The sequence below is a fragment of the Mercenaria mercenaria genome, chromosome 18 (genome assembly GCF_021730395.1).
Source record: "Mercenaria mercenaria strain notata chromosome 18, MADL_Memer_1, whole genome shotgun sequence".
NCBI classification, from domain to species: domain Eukaryota; kingdom Metazoa; phylum Mollusca; class Bivalvia; order Venerida; family Veneridae; genus Mercenaria; species Mercenaria mercenaria.
In genome coordinates this window covers 52,367,429-52,382,579 of record NC_069378.1, presented here as the reverse complement: position 1 = coordinate 52,382,579, position 15,151 = coordinate 52,367,429, and the positions used below count along the sequence as shown (strand labels likewise).

The 15,151-nt window shown below is 34.4% G+C and overlaps 1 protein-coding gene across 2 annotated transcripts in view; it reads left to right on the top strand.

Annotated features, from left to right (window-relative positions):
- The window catches only part of LOC123538225 (adhesion G protein-coupled receptor L3-like), a 59,787-nt gene extending 46,928 nt beyond the window's left edge, over positions 1–12,859 (top strand). The window contains exons 18-27 of one of the 2 annotated variants that reach the window (XM_053529944.1): positions 363–469; positions 1,153–1,255; positions 2,149–2,314; positions 2,833–2,902; positions 3,188–3,254; positions 4,417–4,502; positions 5,157–5,283; positions 6,566–6,607; positions 7,551–7,634; positions 7,885–12,859. In XM_053529944.1, coding sequence (XP_053385919.1) covers positions 363–469; positions 1,153–1,255; positions 2,149–2,314; positions 2,833–2,902; positions 3,188–3,254; positions 4,417–4,502; positions 5,157–5,283; positions 6,566–6,607; positions 7,551–7,634; positions 7,885–7,911 — 879 coding nt within the window. In that variant the 3' untranslated portion in view covers positions 7,912–12,859. The remainder of the gene's footprint in view (positions 1–362; positions 470–1,152; positions 1,256–2,148; positions 2,315–2,832; positions 2,903–3,187; positions 3,255–4,416; positions 4,503–5,156; positions 5,284–6,565; positions 6,608–7,550; positions 7,635–7,884) is intronic. The other variant, XM_053529945.1, reaches the window with a different exon arrangement.
- Positions 12,860–15,151: the final 2,292 nt, after the last annotated feature.

The window sequence follows — 15,151 nt, the reverse complement described above, 5'->3', positions numbered from 1 at the left end:
AATAGAGTCAAACACTTATTCAGACTCTTATAATCTAAAACATTTGGATGGCTGTGAAATATACTGTTGAATTTTTAATTATACGAGGAACAGCTTAAAGCAAAATTTCGTGAAAAGTACAGTTACTGAATTATGTAAAAACTTTATCATTTAGGACATAGTATAATTTTTGTACATCTGCTGAATAACAGAACGTAAGCATTTAGGTTATAGTCTGAATTTAGGACAGTTACTGAATGACAGAACTCAAGCATTTAGGCCATAGTCTAAATTAGTATAGTTACTGCATAACAGAAAGCAGTTAGGTAATTGTATAAATTTAGGACTTGATAGGGTTGATGACCAATACCAAACATTTGTAGGTGCCAGAAGACCATGCCACTGCACTGTCTATAATATCGATGACTGGCTGTATAATCTCGATGATATGTCTTTTCCTGACTGCAGCTCTCCATATATACTTCTGGAGGTTTGTATGAATACTGAATACTAAGCATGTAAGCAGTCATCATTTAAAAATAGGGTAAGTTTGCTGACAATGATGTTATTACACTGTACCTGTCTACAAATCAGTACACACGTATATGGTTACATAATTTCATTTTGCTTTGTTTAGCGTATTTTAAAACTTTCCGGTGATCAGACAAAATAACCGGATTGGTTGTTTGAAACTGTTAATGCTAATGTTAAAACCTGGGGTCCGTCGTTGTAATGCAACAGGTGCTGAAGATAGACGCTTTGATTTGGTCTCTAAAATTCTTCGGATGATAAACGCTTAAATCCAGAATGCTCTTGAAAGTACTAAATTGAACAAGAAGTTGTACTGAAAATATTAATATTGCTACATGTACTTACGTCCTTTGAAAAGAAGTATTACATGTCTTTTATGTAGATGAACCAGTAGATAAAACAAATCATATCGGAACAGTTTCTATACGCCATTTTTGTAAGTACTACTATTGCGAAATGTTGTAGGTTTAAATAAGGAAGGCCTCTTGAGTTTAACCCTACACATTGTTTTCTGAGAAAAGCCGAATAAACTTGCATTTACAAATAATAGCGTAGTCAGAACATCACATAAAGTCAGTCAACAATGATCGTTTGTTTGTTTTACTTACACTTCTGTATTTAAGGATATATTTTCATTTTCAGAGTCGTTAAGTCTGTCAGGTCCATACTCCACATCAATTTGTCGTGCTCCTTGTTCATTGCATACATCCTGTTTCTTTCTGGTATTAACAGAACGGAACACAAGGTAACAACTACAATAATGTTTGTGTTGGATTTAACGACATGCCATATGGCGACACTGTACAGCTATTTACGGTGTAGGAAGGCCCTAGACCTTGATTTTCTGTAAGCCAGCTGGATGGCCTTCTAATATAGTCATTTTGCACCCCATCTAACACAAAGCAGTGATAGACAAGCGATTGAGTTGTTGAAGTGCCGCGTGGTGGTCGTGAAAATTCTCTGTTATTTGTTCAGTGAAACCCATACAAAATGATAAATTAGTAAACAGTTTCTAGTGACTCGAGATCCATAGACACAATTGAACAAGATTTGTATTTTGCTTGACTGCTGTCTGTACTTTCACCACCTCTAATAATTGGTATTGGAAGAGACAAATGCAACGTGATTATTATATCATCTTGGAAATATCAATTTTCGTAGCTTATTCGTATTATGAAAATTTCTGTCTTTTTAAAGGAACACACATGTATCTAGACCTTTACTGAAAAGACTTTTATTTCAGCTAGTGTATTATTACACTTTTATTCAATGAGTCATTCGACTTCTTCAAGTAATTTGTGTAAACTTTGCTGCTTTACCGTGTTTACAATAGATATTGTTAAATCTCTTTACAGAGCTGTTAAAGTAACGTTGCTATAACTTTGCATGTTTTAAACAAAAGAAAAAGATTAGTTTCTACACAGTATCAATGCAAATACGAAATAATTAGGTTTGCATAAACGGTACTGGTGTAAATAGTTCAAACTTACTTGGCAAATGAATAACTAGCAGTTTTAGTTTTACATTTAGTGTCTTTTATATTAAGCTCGTTTCATGCACTTCTAGCTCTGAAATTAATATCTGATGATACAATATTTTATTGAAATATGAGCATAGAATATATTTGATATAATGTAGGATGTTTGTACAGCAATGGCAGTACTTCTTCATTTGGTGTTTTTGACTGTGTTCTTCATCATGCTGACTGAAGGAATCAATCTAGCTTACATTGCTATAAAACCACTCAATACTCGCAAACCTTACACTCAACAACCTGGTATACATTTGTTGATAGCATCATATGGTACGTATGATATTTGGTTCTACTTTTTAATTAATTAGTATTAGAATTATTCACAAAAATATTTCAAATAGTTTATAAAAAGGCGGTGATTAAAAGGGTTACAATTTTATAAACTGTTTTTCCCAGCAATTTCAAATGTATTTCAATATAAAACATTCCAAGCCTTTGTCCAGTTGACTCATATATATGGGTTTCTTCACTGATCGTATATCACCAATGTCAAAAGCATCATTCGTGTAAAACTCTTGAGTTGTCGAGATATTAACTGTCTATATCAGATAATCTTCTTCCGGTGTAAATTTCAATTAAATTGATCTATATTAAGGTAATGGACCCGTGATGACTATCGGCAATTAACATTCGTTTACATATCCGTTTTACATTCGTTTATTATGAAAAATAATTTTCTGTTATGGCCAAAGAATGCCGAAATCGCATTCGGAAATTAGTAAATCGGGCAAAAATTTTCGATCGTCATTACAGATACGTTTCCTTAATTTGTATCGTTCTTATTCCAGTTCTCGCAGTTATCATTGTAGCAGTGTCAATGGGAGTAACCAAGTTGGAAGGATACGGGACTGAAAATAAGTACAGCGAAAATTTCTTTATTATGTGTTTCACATTAAAGTATTCATTATTTAACAAATTATGATTTTGTCTCTCGTTTTTTTGTTTTATTAATTTACAACTTGAACATATTGTACATAATTGTAACGAAAACGTGCAATTTAACACTTAATTAAGTAATACATACAGTCTTAATTAAATCTAATTGAGTGGACAATATATAGGTATGTTCAAAATGTTTCAATATATACAAAAGCAACTTTACCAGTTTGTGGATTCGTCTTAAGAAGTTTCATGTAATTTCAGATGTTGGCTTTCTACGGAGACCGGACTGATTTGGGCATTCATTGTACCCGTGCTAGTTATTATCGCGGTACGTTTTCAATCATTCCAATCAATGAACTCCGATCTCACCCTACACAAGCAATTACAAATGAGATAAAACATGATTTGACATAATGATATAAAAACAATCTATAAATAAGATGACTGACTGGTATATTTACATTACAATATAAACCTGTTCAAAACAGCGACATCTACAAGGGTTGTTTTGAAAGTTATGATACAATCCCTTTGACGTTAAATCAAACAAAAAAAAAAAAAAAAAAAAAAACAGAAGAGAGATAAATTTACACCACAAAATAAAACTGTCCCACATAGCCACGTGAACGAAATCTGCTATGATACAAGCTCTGTGCAATCAATACAAATGAATGGAATATTTTTTAAAGAATGTACCATTATTTAAAACTTTTCCAAACAGCAATGGCTATAAAATATGAACTATGTTAATAATATTTTGTGGTAGTTTATGTATTGAATATAAGTTTCTGCCAGATTTTATTTTGAAATTGCTATGCCATTTCAATGTATTGAAAGAACAGTATAAGATCTCACGCTTCTATTGTCTGCTACGTATTGCCTCTAACGTTCATTCAAATATTGTTAAACATTACATAGTGTTCTGGGACCGTATTCATAAAGCATCTTAAGTATAAGTTTTGACTTAAGTTTAAGATTTTACTTAAGTTTGTGGTGATTTCAACTTAAGTCTATTATTTAAGTAAAAACTTTTAAAAGTTCTAGTCATAAAACAGCTAAAACTTAAGATACGTAAGAAATGACTTAAGTCAGAAAATAAGATAGCGTGGATTACGATTAAAGTGTTGTTTTCAGATAAAAGCACTTTAAACATAATTGTGCATGTTGTATCTGTCTGAAATTAATGTTTTTTTTTAATGTTTTCGTCCACAATAAAAAACAAGAATTACTTATTAAGTTGTTTTATGAATAACAAATATACTTAAGTAAAATAAATTTCTAACCTAAGTAATACTTAAGTAAATAATCAATTTCTTATACTTATACTTAAGATGCTTTATGAATACGGCCCCTGATCAATATATGTAAGGCAACCTCTGTTGCACACGTTAAACAGTTAATATCATGTGAGTTTTAGCTTCAGTTTGAGTCTTCAAAACTGGCAGTAGAAGCTGCAGTGTTTATTAATATTTTTTATACTTTATTTTCAGTTAAACGTCATCATTGTTGCCATAGTTATTTGGGTAATGTGTGGGACAGCTGCAATATCAAGAAAATCAAGTATGGGCCGATTGAAGTACGTTATTGCTTTATTTTATATTCATTTTGTACTATTTGTCAATAATTGACGTGTTGGGGGAAATATTTAAAATTCTAAACACCCAGGTGTGTTTCCATTATTGTGTGATATGTGAATATTTCAATAGTCATTACAAACCTTAGAACCAAATTTAAAATACATTTCCAAGAACAGAATGAAAAATCTGATACAATGGTCAGTGTTCACATAAAATATGCTCATGGATGTGTGATTTATCATACGTACTGTTTCAAACATGTACATCATGCCCATGACGAAAATAATAAATCCTATTCATCATTCATCTTAAAAACAATCTTTATCAAGACTACTTACATACATACTTCCCTATATCGTCACCTCAACGCAAAAAGTTGGATAAGTGCATTGACATAGAGAGGTACGTCACTACGTTTTATGCTGAGATGGCGATACAACTAGTTTAGATATAAACAATGATTTGTAAAGATTGGGTCATGTTACATTTTGAACCTAATAGAAAAATCTTAAAAGGCCACATTTTACATGTAGGCTTGCTGTCTATAAATATAGTTTGGACAGCAGAATTCTATATGCTTTGACAGAAAATGCGTTTGCGCTATTAGAGATATACGAAGTAAGTATATCCAGAAAATGCTTTCCAATTTTCAGGACTGCGTTGCGAAGTATTTTGATACTGACACCAATAATGGGCTTGACATGGGTGTTCGGCGCCTTTTCCATCAATGAGGACACTCTGATTTTCCAGTACCTTTTCGCTATCTTTAATAGCCTGCAGGTTTACGGCATTTTTGCTTTTAAAAAAAATAATATTTCAATTGTTATGCATTCAAAGAAAAAATGCGTCAAATATTAAGATACTGTATTTCAAGTTGTTTTGCAACTCTACTGATATTGTCCATTTAACACTACACGACACTACCGACGAGTCCCTTACTGGAAAACTTCATGTTATTTCAAAATAGTATACTTTAGTGTCAGACGGTCAACATTCATTTTTCGATATAAGACTTTGTTTCAATGTTATTTCTTAGTTTTAGTCCAGCTGTCTTTCGGAAGGTCGGTAATTTATTAATACCTCGGCACAAAACCGTACGATCTCAGTACTGTTTTAAAAAATCGTACGAGTCCAGCAATTTTAGCATCCTTAAGGTCTCTGTACAATCGTAGCGTCTGGTCAAAGTACCTACGGGCCCCGTACGATCGTTAGAGGATGTAATCGAAGAATATCCGTACGGACATCGCAGACAAGTCGTACGGTGTCCGCACGGTATCCGTGTGACAAGAACAAATTAGTTCGGCGACGTCTGAAAAAATTCCATTTTCAATCCTAGAATATCGGTACGGACATCGCAGACAAGTCGCACGGAGCTCGCAAGGAGCCCGGTCTTATCTCGTATGATTTCCGTTGGCTCGTACGGCGCTCGTACGGGATCCTGTTTTTAACCATATTGAATTACTAAGGAAGTCGTATAAATGCTGTACGTCGACCGTAACGCCCTACGAGCCTCATACAGACATCGCACGTTCCCCGCACGGTGTCCTTAATATCTTACGGACATCGAACATTGACCGTGCAAGTCCCTTGCGATAGTCATGCGAGCATCGGCAAGCCTCGCAGTTTTCCAAATCCGCACGGACATCGTGCGATGCTCGTACGAGCTCTTCCGGGACCCGTGCGGTTCCCGATCGGGGCTCTTGCGAGCTGCTCCCGACTTCGAAAATCTCAACGTGCTCGTAGAGAACTCGGGAGTTGGATGAAACATTTTCACCGAGTTCCCGAGCCCTCTACGGGCTCAAAAAATCCGTACGACGCTTGTACGAATCAACGATGCCCATACGGACGCCGTACGAATATGCAAAAATTCGACTATAAACCTACTCGTACGGAGCTCGTAGCATTCTTGTGTGAGGGTATAAGGGCTATCAGTATCTAAAATAATGTCCAAATGGCACCACATATCTACTTTAGAAAAAAGGCCAGTTTGCCTGGCTCAGTCTTAGACAATTGTTGATATCTTGTCTTTATGATGTTTTTTTTTTTTTTTTTTTTTTTACAGGGTTTGCTTATTTTTATATTCCACTGTCTGGTGAATAAAAAGGTAACATTTTTGTTTTTGTCGCATTTACTTATATATAAGAGCTAAAACAGAATAAACGATAAAGAAAATAATAAACATTATTCCATTTTATTTGTTACACATTTCATGTTTTATTGATATTAACATTTTCATGTCCGTAGACATTTTCAGGAATCTCGTTTTAATTTGACTTTGATTATATACCCATCAGCATGTCTTTTGGTGGTTATCGGTACAAATAAACCTATATTGGCTCCAGATCGCGGAATAAAAAGTTCCAAAAGTCACAAATGTGTTACTATTTGTTAAGTATGTATCTGAACTAAACATCCGGTTAATCGACCGAAAGTTCAAATAACAGGTTATTGCGAACGCCTCCGTTATTAGCATGAGTTAATGGGTTCTTTCTTGTACAACTTTGACACTATTTGAAGCAAGACATACTTTCGAATGATCATATTTCCTCCTATAAATAATAACAAAGTCTTACAGGACGGCACACTGCAACCGTTGTCAATATTAGGAAACCTCAAAATAAACAATTAGCTTTGAAGTAGTTATTGTAACACCGAGTGCAGAGCTTATAACCGGAAGGTAGTAATATAAGACTGTGACTCAATGCAGACTTGGAGCGCCGGTATAAATTACAGACTCCGGTACATACCGGATTAACTAAATTTGAACGAAAATATCATAAATGTATATATTTTGTAACCATGGTGATACTAACCCTAACCTTTAGTCAGTATTTTATGCATATTGTACACAAATGCATGCGGACATGCAAAAATATGCATATTTTTGCCGTGCGCTACAATTGACAATCACTTTCGGGCATGCGCAGAAGACCGCTCCAAGTCTGCAATGAGTTACATCGGTAATATAATACGGTTAGGTATGTCAACAGATTATTTAAGTTCTACAGCGTGAATTGAACTAAACGATTATTCACTTGTGCTTTCAGATAAGAGCGACATTAAGAAGAAAGAGGCCAAAATGGCTATCATCCGACAGTACAGGCGCTTCTTCTTCTGAAAGACAAAAAATGGTAATTTTTCAATCTTGAATCGTTTTCAGCTTCAGTTTTTCTGACTACGCCACTTATACGAGTTATTAGCCTGGTATGAAATATATCGGGTCTGCCTGTGACTTTTCATCACCAACTGAAATGTAGGTACTTGTAGGAGGTGGGATAAAAATGCATCTTCTTTAATTTTTGCGATGGTATTCGCATGTTATGCAATAATTTCAATACCTTGAATTTAGTATATAAAGTACGAAATTTTACTTTTCTTCAGAAAACACAAGATACAACAGACTTATGAGCTCAGTCCTGTCGAATCTTTTGGCGAATAACTCAACAAAGTACACTTCTAGGGACAAGGAACCTCAAGTTGAAATATGGCTGGAAATGTCAACACGTTATGTCTATATAAATGCTTATTATAAGACTTGCTACATTTATTAACATACATCAATCAAGTTGTATTTGAATTATCTTACTTACAATACATTTCAAAAACGCATTATTATTATTTTTATATTACTCAGGAAGTTTAATAGGAAATGTCACTTATTTCTTTTTATCTTTTTGAATTTTCACCCTTGCCCCAATTTCCCCTAACACCCGACCCTTTTATCTACCCCTTACCCCTCCTTTCCCCCTTTTTCTCTATTTTGCATATAATTAAAATGTACTTGTTGGATTTTTGAAGCAACACGTCTACAATATTTTCCCGTTACAGCCTCTTTTTGTTAGGGCCTTCTTTAGGATGCATGGCTCTATGGCTGTGTTTGGGATGCTCTGTGCTTCCGGGAAATCTACCCTTACCTTTTATCTTTGATAAACCACCCACAAGGAACAACAGGGCTAAAAACAAACAGATACTATTAAACGAGCCACTTGACGTAGTTATTTGGTCTTTGAAATATTTGTATGGACCGCTTTCAAATTTGTTCAAATAGATTCACTTGATCGCATTTAGGGGCTGTCCGAGCTAGAGTAGGTGTTTCAAAGCATTGGCTGTTTTTCGATGAAGACTAACATATACATGTTTTGGTGAAACTAGAACTCACCTTTAAATTTCTGTATTTATCTAAGATCCATTTGATAAATCATAAAATTTCCATTTGTTCCATGTTAGACATTCTTTAAAGTTAACTGTACATGATTCAATTTTGTGTTATTTTCTAAACCTTTGGAATTATGGAATTTAGCAGTGTATTCAATATTTCTGTATGATAATAGAGTTCCACTTTGAGGAGGAGCTAGGTGGCATGAGCCTGAGGGATTTGCGCATTGGCATTTTCTCTCATGAATAGAGTTATCTTAAACCTAGTCTGCTATCAGTCTACTTTGTTTGTTTTTGTCATTTCTTCAAAAGAATCGTCTTAACGATTTCCATTTATTTGTTTTGTTTTTGTTTTCTATTTGATTTAAAATAACAACAACAAAAAAGTAATTCTTCTGAAGATATTATAAAAATCTGTATTATGGTCTATTTGACTACAACTTTCCATGCATTATTAAAAAATGCTTCATTCAAAATTGATTTTAATTTTACATTAGCGGTATACGCGTGAAACATGTGTAAAGGGTTTATGACATAACAGTTTTACATTTACTGGAAAACAACTTTGTTGTCATTTCGTAGTTTGAAATATTTCCGTGTAATAAACTTTTCAATTTTTAGACACTACCGTTTGTTTGTCAATTTGTTGGTAAATTATTGTAATGATTTGATATCTAAACTAAATTAGACTGGTAGAAACTGGTAAGATTGAAATTTTGACCAGCTTTGGTAGAGCGAAACTGTTCTAAATAATCTGGTTTTTCAAATATCTTTCATAAAATAAGTCACTATCCGTTTTGTTTTGAATATGAAAAAAAGTCAAAGCTTTATTAAGCAAGATAAGAAAGTTCTCTCTGATCCCTCAGTGTGTTCTTTGCATGTTATATACTCATAGTAACTTAAAGGCGTACGCTAGAATTAGGGTCGAATTTTTTCCTAGTAATAGAATTTCTTCAAACTTTAGATATTGGAGGACAGTCATCAAAGAAGCAAAAATATGCAATAAAAATCATTGGTCACCAGTACTGAAAAAGAGTTATCTGCCCTTGAAAACGTCATTTTCCCCAAAAATACTGATTTCAAGGACATAATTATAACGTTTTTCAATACCGGTGACCTATGATTTTTATTGCATATTTTTGTTTCGTAGATGATTGTCGTTCAATATCAAAAGTTTGAAGAAATTCTATTATTGGGAAAATTTTCGCCCATCACCATACAGGAAATTCTAGCATACGTCTTTAAGTTATATGTTTTTAGCTCAAGGGTGAGCTATTGTGGTCAGTGATTGTCCGGCGTCCGTCGTCGTCCGTCAACACCTCTCCGCCTAAACCACCAGTCCAATTTTGATGAAACTTGACAGGGATGTTCCTTGCATGATTCTCATTAAAATTGTTCAAAGAATTGAATTCCATACATAAGTCTGGTTGCCACGGCAACCGAAAGGAAAAACTTTAAAAAGCTTCTTGTCCAAAACCACAGTATCTAGGGCTTTGCTATTTGGTATGTGGCATCATCTAATGGTCCTCTACTAAGTATGTTCAAATTATCCCTCTAGGTTCAAATACGGCCCCGCCCTGGGGCGTCACATGGTTTACGTAGATTTATATAAGGAAAAAACGTTGATAATCTTCCTGTCCAAAACCATTAGGCCTAGGGCTTTGATATTTGGTATGTAGCATCATCTAGTGGTCCTCTACCAAGATTGTTCAAATTATTTCCCTAGGGTCAAATATAGCCCCGCCCGGTTTTTATAGACTTTTTATAGACTATATAGGGAACAATTTTGAAAATCTTCTTGTCCAAAACCACAGGGTCTAGGGCTTTGATATTTTGTATGTGACATCATCTTGTGGTCCTCTACTAAGATTGTTCAAATTATCTACCTAGGGAAAAATAGGGCCCCACCCTGGGGTTCACATGGTTTACTTTGACTTATATAGAGAAAAACTTTGAAAATCTTCTTGTCCAAAACATCAGCGCCTAGGACTTTGATATTTGTAATGTAGCATCATCTAGTGGTTCTCTACCAAGATTGTTCAAATTACCCCTAGGGTCAAATATGGCCCCACCCCGGGGGTCACATGGTTTATAAAGACTTATAAAGGGGAAAAACTTTGAAAATCTTCTTGTACAAAACCACAATAGCTAGGGCTTTGATATTTTGTATCTAGCATCATCTAGTGGTCCTCTACTACGACTGTTCAAATTATCCCCCTAGGGTTAAATATGACCCTGCACCGGGGGTCGCATGGTTTATATAGACCTATATAGGGGAAATCTTTAAAAATCTTCTCGTACAAAACCTCAGGAGCTGGTGCTTTGATATTTGGTATGTAGCGTTATTTGATAGTCCTCTACCAAGTTTGTTCAAAGTTTGTTCAAATTATCTCCCTAATGTCAAAATTTAATATGGCCCCGCCCCGGGAGTCACATGAATAATATAGACTTATATAGGGAAAATCTTTGAAAATCTTCTTCTCTTAAAACACAGGGCCTATGGCTTTGATATTTTGTAATGTAGCATCATCTAGTGGTCCTCTACCAATATTGTTCAAAATATCCCCCTAGGGTCAAATATGGCCTCGCCCAGGCCCGGGTCACATGGTTTATAAAGACTTGTATAGGAAAAACTTTAAAAATCTTCTTGTCTGAAGCTAGAAGGCCCAGGCTTTTGATATTTGGTATGCTGCATTGCCTATTAGTCCTCTACCAAGAATATTCAAATTATGCCCCTTAGTTAAAGAGAGGCCCAACCTAGGGGGTCCCAAGTTTTACATAGACTTATATAGGAAAAAAAAATCTTCTTGCCTGAAAGATCAAGGTCTAGGCCCTTGATATTTGGTATGTATCATTGCTAGTTGATCTCTAACAAGATTGTTCGAATTATGCCCCTAGAGTGAAATGAGACCCCAACCCGGGGGTCACTTGTTATATGTATAACTCATAAGTTATATAGAAAAAAAAATACTGAAAAATTATCAAATCATATTTCCTAGACTGTTTAATTATAATAAACTGACGATCGCAAGTGATTAGGGGTCATTTGACCTTGACCTTGACCTACAGACTTACTTTCTTATTTTCTAAGATACAGTCTTGAAATTTGGATGGCATGTACAGTTTTGCACACCGATCTTAAAACTGACTTTCAGTGATCATGAATGTGACCTACTGACCTACTTTCTTGTTTTTTTTTGAGATACAGCCTTGAAATTTGGATGACATGTTAAGTTTTGCACACAGATCTTAATACTTAATTTCAGTGACCATGAATATGACCTACTGACCTACTTTGTTTTTGGTTTTTAAGATACAGCCTTGAAATTTGGATGACATGTTAAGTTTTGCACACTGATCTTAATACTGACTTTCAGTGACCATGAATGTGACCTACTGACCTACTTTCTTGTTTTTTAAGATACAGCCTTGAAATTTGGATGACATGTACAGTTTCCTACTGATCTGCTTTCTTGTGTTTTAAGATAAAGCCTTGAAATTCGATGACATGTTCAGTTTTGCACACCGATATTAATACTGACTTTCTGTGTCCATGAATGTGACCTACTGACCTACGTTCTTTTTTTTAAGAAACAGCCTTGAAATTTGGATGACATGTACAGTTTTGCCTTTCGATCTTAAAACTGACTTTCAGTGACCATGAATGTGACCTACTGACCTACTTTCTTGTTTTTTTTAAGATAGAGCCTTGAAATTTGGATGACATGTACAGTTTTGCACACCTAACTTAAAACTGACTTTAAGTGATCATGAATATGACCTACTGACCTACATTCTTGTTTTTTAAGATACAGATTTGAAATTTGGATGACATGTACAGTTTTTCATACTGATCTAAAAAAGACTTTCAGTGACCATGAATGTGACCTACTGACCTACTTTCTTGTTTTTTAAGATACAGCCTTGAAATTTGGATGACATGTATAGTTTTACACACCGATCTTAAAATGACTTTCCATGACCATGAATTTGACCTACTGACCGCATACATGTAGCTCATATTACTCAGGTGAGCGACCAAGGGTTATCATGACCCTCTTGTTATACATAATATTTTGAATAATTTCAATGGTGTTTCGCTACAAAGCAAATACGTTTTATAGATATGTTTTTAAATGTCTATACATATGTATGTAAAACAATAAAGCATTACCTGAATAAATTACCTTCATCATCTGCATTAGTGTTATATCATATCTATCAATATTCTAGTTTTTTTTCAGTAGGTTTAATTAAAGAATTATATATGGCCGGTTGTTGTTATTAAATAGGGACTGATGTTTACGACCATACAATTTGTGTGTGTCAAAATCAAACAATACAATGGTTTCTTTGAAGTTTAGAATACGTTTCAAATCCCTTGCTAAATTCATGACGTTTAACCTGTTACAGTAACTCTAAAATAAAATGTATCAGTTGAAATTTGGCCTGCAGCAAAGCACTTAGGTGTGTCTGCAGAGAAATTAAAACATACTGGATCGGTTGAGCCTATTCAAAGTTGCTATGTTTTTGTGTCTGACATGTTATGAGCTCGACTATTCGGAGAATAGTACGAGCTATTCTACTCATCCTGGCGTCGGCGTCGGATTGGCGTCACACCTTGGTTAAAGTTTCGCATACATATACATATAGCTATCATTTAAAGGCTTACTTTTGAAACTTATTTTTTCTTTTTATTGGTCAATTACCAGCTTCACCGGGTCAAGTCCCTCTGACATATATTTTGGGCAAATCACATCACATGTGCCTTCGGGGTTATAAAACTAGGTGATATCATCAAGTCCAATAACTCTTACATTTAATTTTGCCACATTATGCCCCTTTAGGACTTAAATCCGAGTTAAAGTTCTGCGTGCAAGTACATATAGCTATTATTTAAAGGCATATAGTTTTGAAACTTATTCTTTATTTTTTCTAGGTTAATAATCAACCTCACAGGATTAAGTCCCATAATTCTGACATGTATTTTGGGCAAAGTATGCCCCCTTTAGAACTTAGAAAATCCTGGTAAAAGTTCTGCATGCACGTACATATAGCTATTATTTAAAGACATATAGCTTTGAAACTTTTTGTTTCTTTTTCTAGGATAATAACCAACCTCACAGGATCAAGTCCCATAATTCCGACATGTATTTTGGGCAAAGTATGGCCCCGTTAGGACTTAGAAAATCCTGGTTAAGTTTTGCATGCAAGTTTCTATCTTCAAACCAATTCAGATATTGAATTGAAACTTCACAAGTGCCTTCGGGGTAATAAAACTATGTGATAGCTTCAAGTCCCATAACTCTGACATTTATGTTTGCCAGATAATGCCCATTTTTGGACTTGTTAATCCTGGTAATGTTTTGCATGCACGTTATTATCTCAAAAAGTAATGCAAATATTGAATTGAAACTTCACACATTTATTCGAGTTTATTAAACTAGATCATAGCATCAAACTTTGACATGTATTTTGCACAATTATGTCCCCTTTTGACCTTAAAACTTTCTGGTTATCCCCAAAACTAATGCATAGACTGGATTGAAACTCTATAGATATTATAACATTTAGGGTAATATTCCTGCTTCTTGGACAACAATTTAGATAGACGAGCGTTGGCTGTCTTGCGGACAGCTCTTGTTGTATAAAAATATCACATTTTGATTGTAATCTCTCAATATTTGGGTGTGTGACAGTCATTTCTTATAATGGTAGTCTATATGGAATTCATAGCAGTGCCTAGCCACATAACCATTAACGTGCAAAGAAAGGTAAGCATTAATAAAGGGTGTAAAGATTTATCGTTTTGGTTATTTCCCTTTGCTCAACCTAAGAATAAAGAATATAGTGCAAATGAAGAATGTATTATAATTTTCAGTTGATCCAATTACATTATAGGGATGCGTTTGTTGTTTTTTCCTAGCGAACAAATTATATTACCTATTTTGAATAACTGTAATTGGTTCTAAAGTAAAGATTTTTAAAATCTTTATTAATGTGTCAAATTCGTAGCTTCCAAATTCGTTTGTTTCGGAATGTACAAAAAAAGAGAATCTTTGAGGCGTATTTCTAAACGTGCATTTTTTTTAGATTATTTGATTCATAAGAGAAATTAGTTTAGAATTACTTCTCAGAACGGATTATAATGTAAACAATTAATTCCCCTTAAAAATAGCTAATTTAGAAATCTAAAAGGATTTTATCTCCTATTTTAAAAGGAACTTGAAAGAAGTACATTATTATCTGCCTGGTGCCATTAGCATACAAATAATTATATCCCCACAAAACGAAGTGTAGGAGTGAGCTTGTCGGTCTGTCTGTCCTTGGTTACATGGTTTCCGGACAATAACTTATGATAGGCCTTACAGATCTAAATATTTTTGATACACATGTGTAACGTTATAACAAACAGGTTCGACTTTGAGGTCAGTAGGTCAAAGATCAAGGTCACAATAACCCGGAACAGTTAAACAGTTTCCGGTTGATAACT